Source organism: Aquarana catesbeiana, linkage group LG02 (assembly GCF_042186555.1).
Source record: "Aquarana catesbeiana isolate 2022-GZ linkage group LG02, ASM4218655v1, whole genome shotgun sequence".
Taxonomy (NCBI): domain Eukaryota; kingdom Metazoa; phylum Chordata; class Amphibia; order Anura; family Ranidae; genus Aquarana; species Aquarana catesbeiana.
In genome coordinates this window covers 765,174,780-765,195,741 of record NC_133325.1, presented here as the reverse complement: position 1 = coordinate 765,195,741, position 20,962 = coordinate 765,174,780, and the positions used below count along the sequence as shown (strand labels likewise).

The 20,962-nt window shown below is 43.2% G+C and overlaps 1 protein-coding gene across 3 annotated transcripts in view; it reads right to left on the bottom strand.

Annotated features, from left to right (window-relative positions):
- Window positions 1-439: 439 nt before the first annotated feature.
- Window positions 440-20,962, bottom strand: part of LOC141129301 (interferon-induced GTP-binding protein Mx2-like) — an 80,341-nt gene continuing 59,818 nt past the window's right edge. For 2 of the 3 annotated variants that reach the window (XM_073617253.1, XM_073617254.1), the window contains 4 exons: window positions 14,794-14,952; window positions 9,419-9,495; window positions 4,108-5,991; window positions 440-2,813 (listed from right to left, as the gene is read on the bottom strand). In XM_073617253.1, the coding sequence (XP_073473354.1) occupies window positions 2,583-2,813; window positions 4,108-5,991; window positions 9,419-9,495; window positions 14,794-14,952 (2,351 nt within the window). In that variant the 3' untranslated portion in view covers window positions 440-2,582. The remainder of the gene's footprint in view (window positions 2,814-4,107; window positions 5,992-9,418; window positions 9,496-14,793; window positions 14,953-20,962) is intronic. The other variant, XM_073617255.1, reaches the window with a different exon arrangement.

Here is a 20,962-nt window from a genome sequence, read left to right as displayed (position 1 = left end):
GCTGCTCGTGTAAGTCAAAAATACAAAAAGGACCCAAACAAAGTAACAAAAAAAATTTACAAGCGCGCCACCAATAACTATGTATCTGAATACAATGTATACAACTACATTTCCGTGATTCACCACTATTCTCGTGAAGAAATGTTTTAAAAAAATATTTTTCAAACTAGCTGAAATATCTTGTTTATGTAAAGTGTTTATATGTCATAAATAAGGAGCAACTAATTTACTCCATTTACTTTTACGTATACCAATAGGTTAAATGAATAACTATTCAAATGGTGAAATATAAGTAAAAAGTTACCAAGTGCCTATTAAAACTGGTGCCTCTTTAAAAAAATAGCACAAATAAACACCCTTGTGATGTGTCATAAAAGATAAAGTCCATATGAGGATATCTTGTATTGTAGATCAATCATGAATCTTCTGCTTTGGAACAAACAAATAAATGATCTTCCCGCTATAGGTAAAGTAGAAATGCTCGCTTACCGAATCTGAAGGATCTCAAATTATAGAGATCTTAAAGGCTTGTTGCATTCGCCTGCCGGCATCTGTGATCTCCACCTGGGTAGTAATCCAGAAAGTTTTTCCTGTTTTTCTTCAATGGAATCAGTGGCGTCTCCAGCTTTCATATTTAGGGGGGGCACATGGGGGGACAGGGACAAATATAGGGGGGCAACTATATTTTATATATATATATATATATATATATATATATATATATATATATATATATCCTGGGGCCCTTTACTACAACCCCACAACGGCCCTTTCACATTTTCTGCAGTGAGCTCCCTTCCTACAAGAGATATATGTCACCAGCATACCAAGAAAATATAAGGATCCAAAGCAGTGGGAGAACTATCAGGGTTGCAAAGGTTGTCTTGCCACCGGGCCCTGGTGTTCTGCCACTGTGGGGTTCCCCAGCCTCCTCTTGCTGTCCTGCCCCTGCTATTGACAGCACTGGTCTGGCATCTCTTGGAATTTACAGGCTGGTTCTCCTGTCCTAAGGATGGGAGAAGGGCCCCCTCTGCCCCCCCCCAGGGACGCCATTGAATGGAATAACCAACAGACACTTTCTTTGGGTTCAGGTGTTAAACTTCCACAGCTGTGGGAGGGAAGGTCAATTATCTTCCCTCAATCCTCCACACATCCAGACCCCTCAATGAAAACAAAACGGGGGAAACTCCATAGTGTAGATGTAAAAATTTATTAAAAGTCACTTGTAATTTCACAACAATTGCACACAGCACTAAGAACACAGCATTTCGGAAACTGCAAGCCAAAAATCAAATCAAATTGCACAGCAACATCACCGCAAATAGTGCACAGCAAAGGGAACTGGATAAAAAATGTTTCACAGGCAGCAGAGGGTTGAGCCTTCTCATTGCATAGGGAAAAAATGAATAAAACGTGATGGCATCACAGCCACTTGCTCCATCCGACGCGCGTTTCCCCTCAACAGGCTTCTACTGGGAACGGAGACATCATTGACATAGTGCGAAACGCATTAGCTGATTGCCTGTACACCCTGTCAATGATGTCCTGTATGACATGTTCCTGATTTTACAATAAAGCAATTTGGATTATAATTTCCTGGAGTGCGGCGGTCCGGATTTTCCTGTTTGCACACAGCCTCTACTGTTTGTTCAGTGTGAAAGCCTGAGGGCTTTCACACTGAAGCGGTGCGCAGGCAGGAGAAGAAAAAAACTCCTGCAAGCCACATCTTTGGAGCGGTGAAGGAGCGGTGTATTCACCGCTCCTAAACCGCTCCTGCCCATTGAAATCAATGGGGCAGCGCGGCTATACCGCGGCAATACCGCGGCTATAGCCGCGCTATGCGAGCGGTTTTAACCCTTTTTCGGCCGCCAGCGGGGGTTAAAACCGCACCGCTAGCGGCCGAATACCGCCGCAAAAACAACAGTAAAACAGCGCTAAAAATAGCGCTGTTTTACCGCCGACGCCCCCACCGCCCCAGTGTGAAAGGGGCCTAAGCGAGCATTTCTACTTTACCTATAGCGGGAAGATCATTTATTTGTTTGTTCCAAAGCAGAAGATTCATGATTGATCTACAATACAAGATATCCTCATATGGACTTTATCTTTTATGGCACATCACAAGGGTGTTTATTTATGCTAGTTTTTTTAAAGAGGAACAAGTAATAATTGAATTGGTGTGTTGAAAGATTATGAACGCATAGATCTATACAATTGATTTTTTTTCACATAAGCACCAGTTTTAATAGGCACTTGGTAACTTTTTACTTATATTTCACCATTTGAATAGTTATTCGTTTAACCTATTGGTATAAATAAAAGTAAATGGAGTAAATTAGTTGCTTCTTATTTATGACATATAAACACTTTGCATAAACAAGATATTTCAGCTAGTTTGAAAAATATTTTTTTTAAACATTTCTTCACAAGAATAGTGGTCAGTCACGGAAATGTAGTTAGGTTTGTACCGCAGCCAAAGGTGCTTACTATCTATTATGGTGCTGTGCATTCTATTGTAACAGATGATTATTTAGGATGGTTACAGAGGCTTGTGTGATCATATGAGGTCCATAGGGAAGCGAGTTCTAGTTGGGGAATCCTGCTAGTCGCTGTTGAGCAGCACGTAGACGTTCAATGTGGTCCTTTAAGGTCTTCCTCTCTCTGCTCGTATCCTGCTTCTCCTGTAGGAGCACATCTAAATTCTCTTTATCCTGGATCAGCTCCATCATCTGAGACTCAAGCTGTGTAGCAAACTCGAACAAGACGTAGTACTGAATAATAAGAGGGATTTGATTGGCCAGGCGAGTCGTTGCATTCTAGGTGAAAGAAAATGATTGAGACGTTAGAGCATGGATGACGAATTGGTACTTTAGGCAGCCCTCTTAAAGTGTGTCTTCACTTGGTGGTCCTGCCAGTAACATACTTCCTGTCTTAGGGTGACAACACTCTACTGAACCTATAGAGGAGGAGGGTTGTCACCCTAATACAGGACTACAGGACAACTGTTAGGCATGTGCAATTCGTTTCGTTCCGAATTCGTTTTTTAACGAATTTCAACAAATTCGTTATTACGGAAATATCCAAATTAACGAAAACCCGTTTAACGAATTTTTCCGAATATTCGTAAATTTGAAAAATTTGTACATTCGTAAATTAGTACATTCGTAAATTGGTAAATTTGTACATTCGCACATTCGTAAATAAGTGAATTCGTAAATTTGTAAATTCGGAAATCTGAAATAATAAATAACTAATAATAACTTAACTATTACTAGTAACTATTAAATTAGAGGTATTGTAATTTCCTTTCAAATTTGGCTGTTAGTGAACGTAACACATACAAATTTATCCAAAGTTATGAATGATCCAAAATAACGAATGCCGTATCCAAACGAATGGAACGTAATGAATTAATAATAATTAATAACAATAATAATAATAAAAACCTTTTATTATTATTATTTATTATTAATTTGTTCCGTTCCATTTGTTTAGATGCAGCATTCGTTTTGGATAATTCGTAACTTCGATAAAATTCGTATTTGTTACGTTCACTGATAGTCAAATTTGAAAGGAAATTACAATACCTATAATTTAATAGTTAGTTACTATTTCAGATTTTCGAATTTTCGGGTTTTTGGCTTTTCAAATTTAGAATTTACAAATTTCCGAATTTTCTAATTTACAAATGTATGATTTTACAAATTTACGATTGTACGAATTTACGAATGTACGACTGTAAGAATATACAAATTTACGAATGTACGAATGAGCGAATGTACGAATTTACGAATTGCGATCATAACGAATGACCTGAAAAACAAAAAAAAAAAATAAACGAATGAAATGAAAACGAATGGATTTTTTGGCTGCGCACATGTCTAACAACTATCCTTCTACCCATTTACATAGAATAGGGTGGAGATGTTCTGTAGTTTACAGAGGTGAACTGAGTAGGGATGATAAGGCTGCTTGAAATAACATCTAATTTATTACTTCAATAAATGTATCACAAAGTTAATGCGCAAGGCTGGTGCACGCTCTGTTCTTGTCTTATAAGTGCAATTGTGGCCGGTTCAAAAGGACCTTTATCATGCACAAAAGACTCACCTTGAAATATGCCTGGATGTGGAAGGACATTTCAACAATTGATAACTCCAACTGGTTGGGTTGTGCAACCGGTTGCACCTGAGTCTGTGCTACAGATTGTACCTTAGCCAGTTGGGGAAAAGAAAACTTGCCGTACCGAGGTTTAGGTTGTGCCTTAGCTGGTTGGAGAAAAGAAAACTTGCCGTACCGAGGTTTAGGTTGTGCCTTAGCTGGTTGGAGAAAAGAAAACTGGCTGGGCTGTGCTTCAGGTTGAACTTTGGCTGGTTGGAGAAAAGAAAACTGGCTGGGCTGTGCTTCAGGTTCCGCCTTAGCTGGTTGGAGAAAAGAAAACTGGCCGGGCTGTGCTTCAGGTTCCGCCTTAGCTGGTTGGAGAAAAGAAAACTGTACGGGCTGCACTTCAGGTTGAACCTTAGCTGGTTGGAGAAAAGAAAACTGTCCGGGCCGTGCTTCAGGTTGCACCTTAGCTGGTTGGAGAAAAGAAAACTGGCTGGGCTGTGCTTCAGGTTGTGCCTTAGCTGGTTGGAGAATAGAAAACTGGCCAGGCTGTGCTTCAATTTGAACCTTTGCTGGTTGGAGAAAAGAAAACTGGCTGGGCTGTGCTTCAGGTTGTGCCTTAGCTGGTTGGAGAATAGAAAACTGGCCAGGCTGTGCTTCAATTTGAACCTTTGCTGGTTGGAGAAAAGAAAACTGGCTGGGCTGTGCTGCAGGTTGCACCTTAGCTGGTTGACCAAAAGAAAACTGCCTGGGCTGCGCTACAGGTTGCACCTTAGCTGGTTGGAGAAAAGAAAACTGGCTAGGCTGTGCTTCAGTTTGAACCTTAGCTGGTTGGAGAAAAGAAAACTGGCTAAGCTGTAATTTAGGTTGCGCCTTAGCTAGTTGAAGAAAAGAAAACTGTCCGGGCTGTGCTTCAGGTTGCGCCTTAGCTGGTAGGAGAACAGAAAACTGGCCAGGCTGTGCTTCAGGTTGAAGCTTTGCTGGTTGGAGAAGAGAAAACTGGCCGGGCTGTGCTTCAGGTTGCACCTTAGCTGGTTGGAGAAAAGAAAACTGGCTGGGCTGTGCTTCAGGTTGAACTTTGGCTGGTTGGAGAAAAGAAAACTGGCTGGGCTGTGCTTCAGGTTCCGCCTTAGCTGGTTGGAGAAAAGAAAACTGGCCGGGCTGTGCTTCAGGTTCCGCCTTAGCTGGTTGGAGAAAAGAAAACTGTACGGGCTGCACTTCAGGTTGAACCTTAGCTGGTTGGAGAAAAGAAAACTGTCCAGGCCGTGCTTCAGGTTGCACCTTAGCTGGTTGGAGAAAAGAAAACTGGCTGGGCTGTGCTTCAGGTTGTGCCTTAGCTGGTTGGAGAATAGAAAACTGGCCAGGCTGTGCTTCAATTTGAACCTTTGCTGGTTGGAGAAAAGAAAACTGGCCAAGCTGTAATTTAGGTTGCGCCTTAGCTGGTTGAAGAAAAGAAAACTGTCCGGGCTGTGCTTCAGGTTGCGCCTTAGCTGGTTGACCAAAAGAAAACAGCCTGGGCTGCGCTACAGGTTGCGCCTTAGCTGGTTGACCAAAAGAAAACAGCCTGGGCTGTGCTTCAGGTTGCGCCTTAGCTGGTAGGAGAACAGAAAACTGGCCAGGCTGTGCTTCAGGTTGCACCTTAGCTGGTTGATCAAAAGAAAACTGCCTGGGCTGCGCTACAGGTTGCACCTGAACTGATAAAGAAAACTGGTTGGAAACTTTGTCCTGATTTACTACCAAGCACGGCTTTGTGGCCTCTTCTCGGGCTTCCTTCAGGGATCCACCATAAAGGATATCCTGACAATAAATAATTTTCTCTAATGTAAACTGAGTCCGAATTCCTTTTTCTGCTTCCTTCTGCTGCATGTTACAGATATTCTCAATTTTAGCCTTGAGCAAGCAAAAAAAGAAAAAAAAAAGATTAACCCGTTAAAAATAAACATATTCTAAAAGTAGTACAGTTAAAACGAAGTATAACATGGAAATACATACACAACACACAAGCTACCTACACTGGGCTCTTTTTCATCCTGTTTGTTGCCCATATAAGTCTATGGGGGTTATTTACGAAAGGCAAATCCACTTTGCACTGAAAGTGCACTTGGATGTGCAGTCGCTCTGAATTTAAGGGGATTGGAAATGAGTGGAAGCTCTGCTGATTTTATCACCCAATCATGTGCAAGCTAAAATGCTGTTTTTTATTTTCCTTACACGTCCCCCTCGGATCTACAGCGACTGCCATTCCAAGTGCAGAAGGGGAGAACGGAAAAATTAAAGGAGGAAGAGGTGTCCATTGGTACAAACAGCTGATATCTCTCAGAGAAGGGATTTTCAGATTTTTGGTAAAGTATACATTTCTATTGGTCTGTAGACAATTAACTGAGACATACATATAGCTGAACTATTCAGTTTTGTAGTACAAGATTTGAATTTGTGATAATTCTAACTGCACTATGAATTGTTGCTTTTTCAATTCATCCAGAGGGATTCACATACGTGGATCATCTCACTGAAGCTGATTCAGTTTATAGTCAATGGCTTAGTGACAATGTATGTTTTAGTTAAAATTATTTATTGGAAATTGTCTTTACCTTAAATCTAAGTCTGGTTAAAATCACCAAATTCGTACATGGTATAACAAATTTGTCCATGTGCCGTTAAAATAATCTGAGCTTGTAAATGTTCGTTGTTTGAGAAAGGTCCCGTGTCAAAATCAACACTTTGTTGTCACATTCTGCTGAGCCACTAAGAAGCCATTAATCACTCCTAACCGCTTCCCGACCGCCTCACACAGATATACTGCGGAAGAAGGGCACGTACAGGCAGATTAACGTACCTGTACAATGCCCTCTAAGAGGTGGCTTGCGGGCATGCGCGCGCCCGCCGTGACCGTAATCGCAGGTCCCGCGGACCCAACTACTGCGGGGATACCCGCGATCATCTCACAGTGAGGAAGAGCGGGGAGATGCTAATGTAAACAAGCATCTCCCCGTTCTGCCTAGTGACAGTGTCACTGATCGCAGCTCCCCGTAATTGGGAGCGGTGATCAGTGTCGTGTCACACACAGCCCCTCCCCCCACAGTTAGAATCACTCCCTAGGACACACTTAACCCCTACAGCGCCATCTAGTGGTTAACCCCTTCAGTGCCAGTCACATTTACACAGTAACCAATTTTTAATTGCACTGATCGCTGTATAAATGTGAATGGTCCCAAAATCGCCCGAAAAGTGTCCAATGTGTCCGCCATAATGTCGCAGTCACGATAAAAATTGCTGATCACCGCTATTACTAGTAAAAAAAAATTATCAATAAAAATGCCATAAAACTATTCCCTATTTTGTAGACGCTATAACTTTTGTGCAAACCAATCAATAAACGGTGATTGCAATTTTTTTTACCAAAAATATGTGGAAGAATACGTATCGGCCTAAACTGAGGAAAAAAAACGGTGTATTTTTTTATATTTTTTGGGGATATTTCTTATAGCAAAAAGTAAAAAAATAATGCGTTTTTTTTCAAAATTGTCGCTATTTTTTTGTTTATAGCGCAAAAAATAAAAACTGCAGAGGTGATCAAATACCACGAAAAGAAAGCTCTATTTGTGGGGAAAAAAAGGACGTCAATTTTGATTGGGTGCAACGTCGCACGACCACGCAGTGACGACCAACTCCTTTTAAAAAATTGTCTTTTTGATCTGTAGTGTTGTAATTCTCTGTAAAATCCAGTTCGCTATGGAAACCTCGAGGCCTGGAGACTTCAGTGACCATTCGTTTAAGATATACCCAAGGAGGAGGAAAAGGACATTTGTTGATCTGTTGATGCATGACTAGACCCATTTGGGGTCTCCCCTTGAGGTGAGAGGCTAGAGCACACAGGGTGTGGATTGGAGAAGGATTCCTACAAGTCTTTATATTATCTGCATTAGAACTTTTTCCTTTCTTTGATGTACTTACCCTTATAGAGACTATTTGCTTAGCATTTGAAGTTACATCATCTCTATGAATTATAATTTTTTTGATGTCACTATTATTGCATCATTTTGCACATTAAGAATTTATATTGTTACAAGCACTTTAATATTAGCACTTTATACTGTAAGATTGGTTCAAAGACACCCGGGAACAGTATTAGCACTTTATTATTAGTTATCCATATTTAGTATTTTTTAAGAGGTATTTAGCGCTGCTTCATCACAAATCACTCATTATTTTGGTGCTGGCAACACTTCAGAAGTCAGCTGCTTTATATTTATCTTTTACACTCTAGCACTTTACTATATATATTGTTTACATGTTTAGCGTCGCATTAGTACTTCATGTTTAACAAAGAGTCACTTGTTTTACCCACCCCAGCAGCTTATTCTTAAATTTGCGTCACTCACTGGATGCAGAAGAATATGCCTATTACTTCCTAGCAGTGGCAGCCCATCCATTAGGGTTGCCTGAGCGCCGCCCCCTCTCTCACGCTACCCCCCTATATGCATAATGGATAGATTCATGCGTAGCATGAATCTATCCATGGCCGCTGTGGCCACCCCCTATTCATGCGTCCTGCCCCTTTCGGGGCACCAGGCGCACTTATTACAGCGGTAGCATATTTTTTTGAAGCAATATGGAGAGCAGGAGAATGGGAGGCCGCCGAGCAGGGGAAGCCGCCAGTGATGGAGAGCAGGAGAATGGGAGGGCGCCGAGCAGGGGAAGCCGCTGGTGATGGAGAGCAGGAGAATGGAAGGGCATCAAGCAGGGGAAGCCGCCGGTAATGGAGAGCAGGAGAATGGAAGGGCGCCGAGCAGGGGAAGCCGCCGGTGATGGAGAGCAGGGGAGCGGGAGGCTGCCACTGATGGGGCAAGTGCTACCGACCGACCCACTGCTTGCCGCCCCCCCCCAAAAAAAAAATTCCACCAGCCGACACTGCTTACCAGTATGGAGGAGCAGGTGACTCACTCCATGTGACCTATGTTCGCATTTGTGCGTGAGCATGGTGCCTCTTTACAAAAATCTTTTTTTTATTTCATTATTTGATTTAAAAAAAAAAAAAAAATGTTACACCGTATCTTTTTTTTTTTTTTTTATCTCTTTTATTGCTATCAGAAAGGATGAACAACATCCCTTGTAATAACATGGGCCATGACAGGTCCTCTTTATTGAGAGATCTGGGGTCTCTAATTTACAATGAGGCATGGTGCTAAACCTACTGAAAAATAAATTTAGGGTTAACATACGCTTAAAAAAAAAATTCACTGAGTTGCGCTTTAACTGCTACATTTGTGCAGTGGAAAAATTTGTGCAGCAAGAAGGACGGAGACACAAGACCTACCTTGGCACTTCTGTAGAGATTGGGAAATTGCAAAAAGTGCTTTGAAGCAATATTACTAAAGGATGATCGGATGAGCTCTAGAAAAAGTAAAATGCAAAATTAGTGTTTGTAAGCATGGCAATTAGGACACCAGCCATCCATTCATTACAGGTAGCTCTAAGACTACGTTTACACTTGCATCTAAACGGCCGTGCCTCCTAAAAGTGATCCATGTTTGGCACTTTAGACTCAGTTCCAGGACGTTTCTGGCACGTCCTGCTTTGCTTGAATGGATCACGTTCGGCGGCAGTGATCATTTTTGCCCCAGGCATGAAGCAAAGTATGCAACCACGCCATGTGAACACTGCCATCTGCTTGTGCAAGGGGGAGGGTGGGGTTGGAAGGTGCTAAAAACGTGGATTTTACCACCCCTCCCCCTCCCCCAACTGCAAGTCTAATCAAGCCCTAAATGTTTTTATGTAAACATATCTTGGAGATGGCATTGCTAAACCCTGATAGCTGGGGCCCAAACCCCCTGCATCCTCTACAGCAGGGGTAGGCAACCTGGGGCCTTCCAGCTGTTGCAGAACTACAAGTCCCATTATGCCTCTGGGAGTAATTGTAACTGCCAGCATTGCAATGCCTCATGGGAAATGTAGTTCCACAACAGCTGGAGGGCCCCAGGTTGCCCACCCCTGATCCACAAAATACAAACCTCCCAACTTTTTGAGATGGGAATGAGGGACACCTATTAGCAAACGTATGTAGGAATAGGACACGCCCCCTGTCACACCCCCCTTAAAGGAGAATTAACCACAAAAAAAGGTTAAATAAATTCGGGCTTTTTTTTATCACTACTATTCCTTGAAATTGGCTTTTAAAATGTACAAATGCAGCAATTTAGAATTTGAATGAAAGGTTTAGCGCTGGGAAACACTTTTTGAAAGATAAAAAGTGCATTTTATATACAACTATATAGATCAGACAAAAATGAGGGACAAATGAGGGGGAAAGAGGGACAGAGGGATATTGCTCCAAATCAGGGACAGTTGGGAGCTATGGTATTAGCAAATGTATGTAGGAATAGGACACACTCCCTGCCACGCCCCCTAATGGGGAATTATACAAAAAAATTAGATAAACCCACAAGTGCTTTTTTATACCACTTCTTTTCCTTTATATTGGGTTTTGAAATTTACAAATGCAGCAATTTAAAAATTGGATGAAATGTTTAGCACTGGGAAACACTTTTTGAAAGATAAAAAGTGCATTTTATATACAACTATATAGATCAGAATGAGGGACAAATGAGGAGGGAAGAGGGACAGAGGGATATTGTTCCAAATCAGGGACAGTCCCTTGAAATCAGGGAAAGTTGGGCTGTGCCCAGACCTGAAACCGCCAATATTATTTATCAGGCCTACCCAAAATGGCAGTCATAGGGGTTAATTAACTAAAGGCAAATAGACTGTGCACTTCACAAAGTGTAGTTGCCCTTTGCAAGAGCACTTGCTCCAGAGTTTAGTAAATGAGCAGAAGATTTGCTGACTTCCACCATCCAATCATATGTAAGCAAAAATTCAGTTTTTTTATTCTCCTTGCACGTGATTGGGTATTCTCTGCAAAGTTAGGCTTCACTTAATTTACTAAGCTCTGGAGCAACTGCACTTTGTTCACAGCCTTTTTGCCTTTAGTAAATCAACCCCATAGTCTATGAACTGGGATCCATTCAGTAACAGTACCTGACCGTGAGATTGTGTTTCCAGCGCGATACCATCGCGCTGGTTCTCGGCGACAGGGTACTCTGCATGTCGTGCTGGCTCACTCATCGGGAAAGGAAAACTTTCCCAATGACGCCATGGTCCCAGCATGCGCCGGGACTCTGGGGTCACGCCCCCTTATGACGCCAGAGTCCCTGCGCATGCTGGGACCATGGCGTCACAAGGGGGCGGGGTCACCGCCTATATAAATGGCTCCGCAGCTCGCACAAAGCATTCCAGCCGGAGAGAGCGTCGTGTCAACATCAGAAGAAGAGAAGAAGCGACGAGACAGCGGCGGCGAGACAGCGGCGGCGAGACAGCGGCGGCAAGACAGCGGCGACAAGACAGCGGCGACAAGACAGCGGCAGCAGACCGGGCCCCTCGCTGGCAAAAGAGCTGGAAGAAGATAGCGGAGGGGCCCAGGAGAAGAAGCAGAACACCGGGAGAAGAGGGAAGGAGACCCCCCGAAGTCGGAAGAAGACCCCGGGGCTGCCTAATAAATTACTCTTAAAACCTGTGTACTGTGTTTTTTTTTTATTGACACTTTTCCCTAGGTGAATGGGTAGGGGTACCATGTACCCCATACTCATTCACACAGGGTGGGTGGCCGGGATCTGGGGGCCCCCTTATTAAAGGGGGCCTCCGGATTCCGATAAGCCCCCCGCCCGCAGACCCCGACAACCAACGGCCAGGGTTGTCGGGAAGAGGGCCTTGTCCTCATCAACATGGGGACAAGGTGCTTTGGGGTGGGGGGGCCCCGAAGGGCGCCCCCCTCTCCCAAGGCACCCACCCCCCCAAGTTGAAGGCATGCGGCCTGGTACGGCTCAGAAGGGGGGGACGCTCGCTCGTCCCCACCCCCTTTCCTGGCCGGCCGGGCTGCGTGCTCGGATAAGGGTCTGGTATGGATTTTGGGGGGACCCCCACGCCGATTAATCAGCGTAGGGGGTTCCCCTTACAAACCATACCAGACCTAAGGGCCTGGTATGCCCCTGGGGGGGGGACCCACGCCGGTTTTTTCATTTAAAATTTGGCGCGGCGTTCCCTCTCAGGATTCATACTAGACAGCTGTCAGCACTGCCTGTCACTCATCGGGAAAGGAAAACAAAGTTTTCCTTTCCCGATGAGTGAGCCATCTCGGCGCTGGCTCCCGCGACGGGGCTCGCGGTTGTCAAATCTCGCCGGGAAATGCGGCGAGATTGACACAATATCACGGTCACCTACTGTATTTGCACTCAAATTCAGATCACAGCAGTGTGAACCTAGCATTATGGGTTTTGTCCCTCCCCTAGCCTAAGACCGGGTAGTGAAAGGAGAAACAACTCATCTCTCTGTCACTCTGCTCTTTCCTCCGATCAGCATGTCATTTGTAAGCACATGAGCACAACTGACTGGCTCTTTATGGTTGATTTATTAAAGGCAAATAAATTGTACACTTTGCAAGTGCAGTTTCTCCAGATCTTAGTAAATGAGCAGAAGCTCTGCTGACTTCCATCATCCAATCATGTGCAAGCAAAAATGCAGTTTTTTTCTTTTTCTTTCATGTGATTGGATATTTTTTTTAAGTAAAGCTTTACCTCATTTAATCATTGCACTTTCAGAGTGCAACTGCACTTGCAAAGTGCACAGTCTATTTGACTTTAGTAAATCTACCCCTTGGTGTTTTTTTTCCCTCTCCTGATCTGCACTTTACTATACAGGGGATTGCAAGAAGCTGATGTCAAGACAAATTCAGGTACTGACACAAATGTTTAAAATAAAAAAAGGAGTTCCAGTCTGTAAAAAAAATTAAAAAAAATAAAAGTCAGCAGCTACAAATAATGTAGCTGCTGACTTTTAATATAAGGACACTTACCTGTCCAGGGATCTCACGATGTCGACACCCTGAGCCGATTCGTCAATCAGTTTTGGGATTTACAGCCCACTTCCTACTGCGCATGAGCGAGTCGCGTTGTGCTTTCTGAATGGTCCAGACGCCTTTTGGGACCTCTGTGTGTCTCAGAAGGCAGTTGGGGGAAGGCGCTGGAAATTATGTAGATCGCCTTGCAGTGATCCTACCAGGACGTGGGAGCGGGTACCTGTCAAAACCAGGTACCCGCTCCCCCCCAAAAAGTTCCAAATGTGGCAGTGGAGGGGAGGAGGGTGCAAACAAGCAGAGCTTCCCTCTTTGGGTGGCGCTCTGTTTTGATGAATACAGATGTAGCAAGGTCCCAGGCCTCCTTCGGTGTAATGAGAACCTCCAGGGCCAGGGATAGCTGACATCCTTCTGTATATGGTGGGTTGTGAGGCAGGGTGGCTGCAAAGTAGTTCAAGTTATTGGGCGCCAGACATACCTTGAATGCAAAAGAGAGTTTATTTCTCTTAACAAACGTTTTAAAGGGAGAAAGGGTTAGGTCCAGGACACCCTTAGGTAGTTTCAAGATTAATTGGCAGACTCCGAGACTTCAATAGGAGGACAGCCATGCAGTGAAAGGCATCCAGCAAGACGCCACATCTGCCTGTGCAGGAATGCGGTCTCCTATGGGGACAGTCTTTAACAGTTCCTAACACAAAGTGTAACAGTTCCTTCACTTCCACTACGATCACTTCTTGTAGTTCTTCAGCCCACTGAGCTCCTGGTCTCTCACTAGACCCACTGATTTACTGCCACTGAATTCCTTGAGCTCCTTCAATCTTCACAGTGGTATCTTCCTCAAGTGTCACCTTCACTTCTCTGCTGGGTCCCTTGCTTGGCACTCTAGATACCTCTCAAGCTTCACCCCACTGGCCTGCTCGGTCCCTGGCTTGACACACAAGGCTGCTCTGCAAGCGTCAGCTCCGTTGGCTGGGTCCCTGGCTTGATACCCACTGAAGTTTCCCAATTCTTCACCGTCCCCGGTTGGTGAGAATGCTGCTCCGGTACTTGCTCCAGCTACTCACTGTGGTCCCGGGTAATAAGGCGGTTGTTCCCTTACTGGCGACAGCTTCCCCTCTACCTCTGACCACAACAAGTTCTCTGGCCAGCAGAACCATCACTGTTGGTTGGACTGTAAGCCACAGTCCCAACCCTGCTCTGCTCTCTTGCTTCTGGATAGACCCTCAGAAAGACTAGCAGCCAGATGTGCCCAGGATAGGTCCAATCTCCAGCCTAGCAGCCCAGGCAGTACAACACACTTCCACCCAGACAGCCGTCCGGGTAGCACAGAACCTAGATCACCTGACTCCACCTGAATATATAGGTTCTCCCAGCAGGCCAAGTGATTTAAGAAAACTCCTTGCCTATTGGCTGAGATACCCCACATACCCATACCCTGACCCTGCATTGCCCTTCTCGTATCTAGTACCACCAAGTACCCGGCTACCTAGTGGTAGAAGAGAAAAGCGCAACAAGGCCAAACTTAGGGAGAAATCAATAGATCTCTATCAATCCACCAGGATAATTATTCCTGGCAGGTAAATTTGTGAGGAGCAACCCTGCCTAAACTCCAGGGTGCTACACAGAGCTGTATTAATTTGTGTATTTTACATCTGCCTGGAGTTCAGTTTTAAAGGGCAATTCTTCAAAACCGGAGCATGCCCGTGGTAATCAGGTTGGCAGATAATGAAATAAATACACAAAAGGTATGGTCTGCAGTCATCTGCATAGGACTTTGTGCTCACCTGTGACTTCATTCAACTTTACGATTGCTGGATCTTCAAATTTCTGAATTTGCTTCCTTGCGATATTTTCAAATGTTCTGAAGCTGACGATTCCAACCATCTCACGGCCTCGGTACTGATTCTCCCAGACATCAATGCCCTTCCTTATTTCCTTAGGGACTGAAATAACAAGGGACAATTACTGAATTTTCCAGACCCAAGACAGCTGAACTGCAAAGCACACCGAGCCTTGTGCATGAGCAACGTGAATGGGGAAATGCCGTCCACGGCAACCAATCAGGTTATTCCTATTATTTCTATAAGAATCAATAGCAATATAAAAACAAAACCTAACTTGTCGCTTACTCTGATATAATATGGCAATTGGTTATATTGCTACTGCTTCGAAGTTGGCATAGTCTACAAAACCTTATAACCAGTTTGGGTTCAAAGATCCCAGGCTCACATTTAGCAAGGGAGGAAAAGAGACAATGATATCCCAATAAAATAAATAAAATTGTTAGTGCAAATATTAAATATCCTCACCACTTTACCATCAGATGTAATCAATGGAATTCAGGTTACATCATAGGCGTGCGCACAGGGTGTGCCGGATGGGCCCAGGCACACCCTAATCACCCCGTGCACATTAATGTTATCGCTCTGTGTAGCAGCAGAAACAGGGGAAAGATCTCCCTCTTACCGGCTCTGCCATAAGAGAAGTGTTTATGCTCTTCTCTTTCACTGTGCCGGCAAGGAGATCAATGTGCCGGGGTCATATATATGTAGACACCCGCACACGCATGTGTGCTTGAGCTTAACCTCCCTGGCGGTATTCCCGAGTCTGGCTCGGGTTGGATTTTTTATACCAAAAGCGGTATCCCCGAGCCAGACTCGGGCTTGCATCGCAGGATCCAGGAAGAGCATACTTACCTTGTCCCCTGGATCCTGCGATGTCTCCCCGCTGTGATCGGCGAGCCGCTGTGTCTCGCTCGATTCACAGTGCCGAGCTCCGTTCCCTGCGAGCGTTGCGACGCACGGGGACGGAGTTCGGCGGTAAATTCAAAAGTGAAACACACAGTATAGATACAGCATACTGTAATCTTACAGATTACAGTACTGTATCAAATAATTACACATCCCCTTTGTCCCTAGTGGTCTGCCCAGTGTTCTGCATGCAGTTTTATATATATAAAACTGTTCTTTCTGCCAGGAAACTGGAGATTGTCCATAGCAACCAAAACTGTCTCTTTACATCAAAAGTGGTTTTAGAGCAGCTAGAAAACAGCGATAATAAATTAGAATCACTTGCAGAATTGAGCGATAGTGATTTGTGGGGAGATCCGTCATCAAACACTAAAAGTAACGAAAGCTAAAATTCTGCAACTGAGCAAATTTCAGTGTTTTTGATTTGATTACATTATTATATAATTTTTATTATTATTATATTATTATTTGTTATAATTATTTATAGTTATTTATTATATTATAATTTTTTATTTCGTTTTTCAAACTTTATCATACCCGGGATGTCTACTAGACTCTTGTTTGGACAGATTTAAGTGAACTATTCCTAAGAATTACAGGCCTACAATATAAAACGCCAAATTTCTGTGCAAAATAATTGTACCGCTTTCAGCATCTAAAATCAGAAATAATCATACCGCCAGGGAGGTTAAGGGTGCACACCCTAATGCAATAGGCTGCGCACACCTATGGGTTAAATACATTTTATTATAAAAAGCAATAATAGTTCTAACCTCCTGCTGCCCAACCTATGGCCAACTAGGCCCATTCAGCCCTTTGGCAATTACAGTGCAGCCCTCTGAAGACAGTGGGGTTTATTTACTGAAGGCAAATAAATTATGCGCTGTGCAAGTGCAGTCACTCCAGAGCTTAGTAAATGAGCAGAAGCTCTACTGACTTCCATCATGTAATCATGTTCAAGCAAAAATGCCTTTTCATTTTTTTTTTTTAGTTTTCCTTGCATGTGATTGGGTATTCTTTGCAAAGCAAATCTTTTCCTTATTTACTAAGCTCTGGAGCAACTGCATTTTGCAAAGTGGACAGTCTATTTGCCTTTAGTAAATCAACCCCCAGTATCTCTGCTTTGGTGCTTATCCAAGTCAGTGAAGGAGAAGTATTCTTTAGATTGGCTTCTAGTAGTTAAATGTCTTATTTGTTTTGTTTTTTTTTGCCCTTCCATCCTTTTATTTTTTTTTTATGTTTGTTCCTATGATCGTTTACAATGGACCATACTGGTAGAAATCTCAAATGTGCCTTATTCTTAAAGGGGAATTTAAAAAATGAATCCTGGATTTGTAGAAAGCAGCTGTAACAGCGATGCTCTCCAGCAGTCTTATGTTACACTATGGGGGTTATTTACTAAAACTGGAGAGAGCAAAATCTGGTGCAGCTCTGCATAGAAACCAATCAGCTTCCAGGTTTCATTGCAAAAGCTTAATTGAACAAGCTGAAGTTAGAAGCTGATTGGCCACCGTGCACAGCTGAGCCAGATTCAGAGTGCTCCAGTTTTAGTAAATCTCCCCCTATATTACCAATAGTATTGTGACGCCCGCCTTTACACGCACGTGAACTTTAATGGCATCCCAGTCGTAGTCCGTAGGGTTCAATATTGAGTTGGCCCACCCTTTGCAGCTATAACAGCTTCAACTCTTCTGGGAAGGCTGTCCACAAGATTTAGGAGTGTGTCTATGGGAATCTTTGACCATTCTTCCAGAAGCACATTTGTGAGGTCAGGCACTGATGTTGGACAAGAAGGTCTGGTTCACAGTCTCCGCTCTAATTCATCTCAAAGGTGTTCTATCGTGTTGAGGTCAGGACTCTGTACAGGCCAGTCAAGTTCCTCCACCCCAAACTCCCTCATCCATGTCTTTATGGACCTTGTGGACAGCCTTTCCAGAAGATTTGAAGCTGTTATAGCTGCAAAGGGTGGGCCAACTCAATAGTGAACCCTACAGACTAAGACTGGGAAGCTATTAAAGTTCATGTGCGTGTAAAGGCAGGCGTCCCAATACGTTCGACAATATAGTGTATGTGTCTCCAGTTTATGACTGTCTCCTTAAGCAAGTCGCCATTCTCCAATAACTTATATAGCACACCTGCAGTTTCTCACCATCTCTTGTAGCATGTCTGTAGTCTTTGTCCATCTCCTGTTACATGTCCACAGCCTTTGGCTGCTTTCTCTAGCATTACATTTAGTGAATATTATGTTTGGCCCTATGGTAATGTCAGGGGCCACACTTGAGGCCACCTATAAGTAAGTTGACCACCACTGTTCTAACCCTTGCTCATTCTACCCAAAACTTAAAAACATTAAAAAAAAAATACCATTTTAATTTGACTTGCATTATTGTAATAAGATCCAGGGATCATAATGTTGATGCCCATTCTACAACCATTCATGGAGGTCTGTAATTCCCTACTACAGTAAGAACTGCAGCTGCGACAGGCCTCATATTTCAAAGAGCAGCGGCACTCCATACGTTGTGGCCATGCAAAGGAAAGCAACAGGTTCACTTAACTGCCCACTTCTCCAGCAGCACATACATGCTTTTCCTATAACCCCACCACCACCACCACTCTGTGCAATTCGTTCAGTTCCCGAATGTGTTTTTTAACAAACTTCGACAAATTTGTTAATTTGGAAATACCTGAATTAACGAAAAAAAACCTGTTTAGCAAATTTTTTCGAATATTCTTAAATTCATAAATTTGAAAATCCTGAAATCCAGAAATTCGAAATAAGAAAATCCGGAAATTCGGAAATCTGAAAATTCGAAAATCCAAAAATAAGAACAAAAATTCAAAAGAACTAAAATCCGATAATAAGAACGAAAATCCGAAAACCCGGAAATTCAAAAATCTGAAATAATAACTAACTAATAATAACTTAACTATTACTAACTATTAAATGATAGGTATTGGAATTTCCTTTCAAATTTGGCTGTTAGAGAATGTAACGAATACGAATTTATCCGAAGTTATGAAATAATCCGAAATAACAAATGTCGTATCTAAACGAATGGAATGTAACTAATTAATAATTAACCACTTAAGTTTCTTGTGAAAAAAAAAAAAAATTAACCACTTAAGGACCAGCCTCATTTTGGATTTTAGATGTTTACATGTTTAAAACTGTTTTTTTGCTAAAAAATAACTTAGAACCCCCAAACATTATATTTTTTTTTTTCTAACTCCCTAGAGAATAAAATAGTGGTCAATGCAATACTTTTTTTCGCACCGTATTTGCGCAGCGGTCTTATAAGCGCACTTTTTTTGGAAAAAATTCACTTTTTTGAATAAAAAAAATAAGACAACAGTAAAGTTAGCCAAATTTTTTTTATGTTGTGAAAGATAATGTTACGCCAAGTAAATTGATACCCAACATGTCACGCTTAAAAATTGCGCCCGCTCGTGGAATGGCGTCAAACTTTTACCCTTAAAAATCTCCATAGGCGACGTTTAAAAAATTCTACAGGTTGTATGTTTGGAGTTACAGAGGAGGTCTAGGGCTAGAATTTTTACTCTCACTCTACTGGTCGCAGCGATACCTCACATGTGTGGTTTGACCACCGTTTTCATATGTGGGCGCTACTCACGTATGCGTTCGCTTCTGCGCGCTAGCTGGTCGGGACGGGGCGCTTTAAAAAAAAATTTTTTTTTTGTTTTCTTATTTATTTACTTTATTTTATTTGTTTTTTCACTGTTTTAAAAAAAAAAAAAAAGATCACTTTTATTCATATTACAAGGAATGTAAACATCCCTTGTAATAGAAAAAAGCATGACAGGAACTCTTAAATATGAGATCTGGGGGGTCAAAAAGTCCTCAGATTTCATATTTGGACTTAAATGCAAAAAAAAAAAAAAATGTCATTTGAAAAAAAGACAACAAAAAAATATGCCTTTAAGACGTATGGCAGGGGTGTCCAATCTTTTTTCCAAGAGGGCCAGATTTGATGAATAGAACATGCTTGAGGGCCGACCATTTTGCCTGACATTCTTAAACCATTAAAATTTGGTCTAAGTGTGTCCATCCGAGCACTAATACACGGCCCAACAAGAATTCTCTTGCCTTTGTGCTGTGTGTGGTGAATAGATGAGCTTGGGCGTGTTATTTGGATATACCGGATTTAATCTGCTTATAACATGCACCTTCACTTTAAAAATGAAGTTTCAGGAAAAAAAATCTTAAATTTTAAATAAAGAACTGTGAAGCAAAATAAGGGTCAGTGCCCATCAATGCAGCCTAATCAGTGCCCATCTGCGGCCCCCACTCCATTGCCATGAATGTGGCCCCCACTGTATTGACATGAATGCAGCCCCCACCGTATTGACATGAATGCAGCCCCCACCGTATTGACATGAATGCAGCCCCCACCGTATTGACATGAATGCAGCCCCCACCGTATTGACATGAATGCAGCCCCCACCGTATTGACATGAATGCAGCCCCCACCACATTAACATGAATGCAGCCCCCACCGTATTGACATGAATGCAGCCCCCACCGTATTGACATGAATGCAGCCCCCACCGTATTGACATGAATGCAGCCCCCACCGTATTGACATGAATGCAGCCCCCACCGTATTGACATGAATGCAGCCCCCACCACATTCACATGAATGCAGCCCCCACCACATTCACATGAATGCAGCCCCCACCGTATTGACATGAATGCAGCCCCCACCGTATTGACATGAATGCAGCCCCCACCGTATTGACATGAATGCAGCCCCCACCGTATTGACATGAATGCAGCCCCCACCACATTGACATGAATGCAGCCCCCACCGTATTGACATGAATGCAGCCCCCACCGTATTGACATGAATGCAGCCCCCACCGTATTGACATGAATGCAGCCCCCACTGTATTGACATGAATGCAGCCCCCACCACATTCACATGAATGCAGCCCCCACCGTATTGACATGAATGCAGCCCCCACCGTATTGACATGAATGCAGCCCCCACCACATTCACATGAATGCAGCCCCCACCGTATTGACATGAATGCAGCCCCCACCGTATTGACATGAATGCAGCCCCCACCACATTCACATGAATGCAGCCCCCACCGTATTGACATGAATGCAGCCCCCACCACATTCACATGAATGCAGCCCCCACCGTATTGACATGAATGCAGCCCCCACCGTATTGAC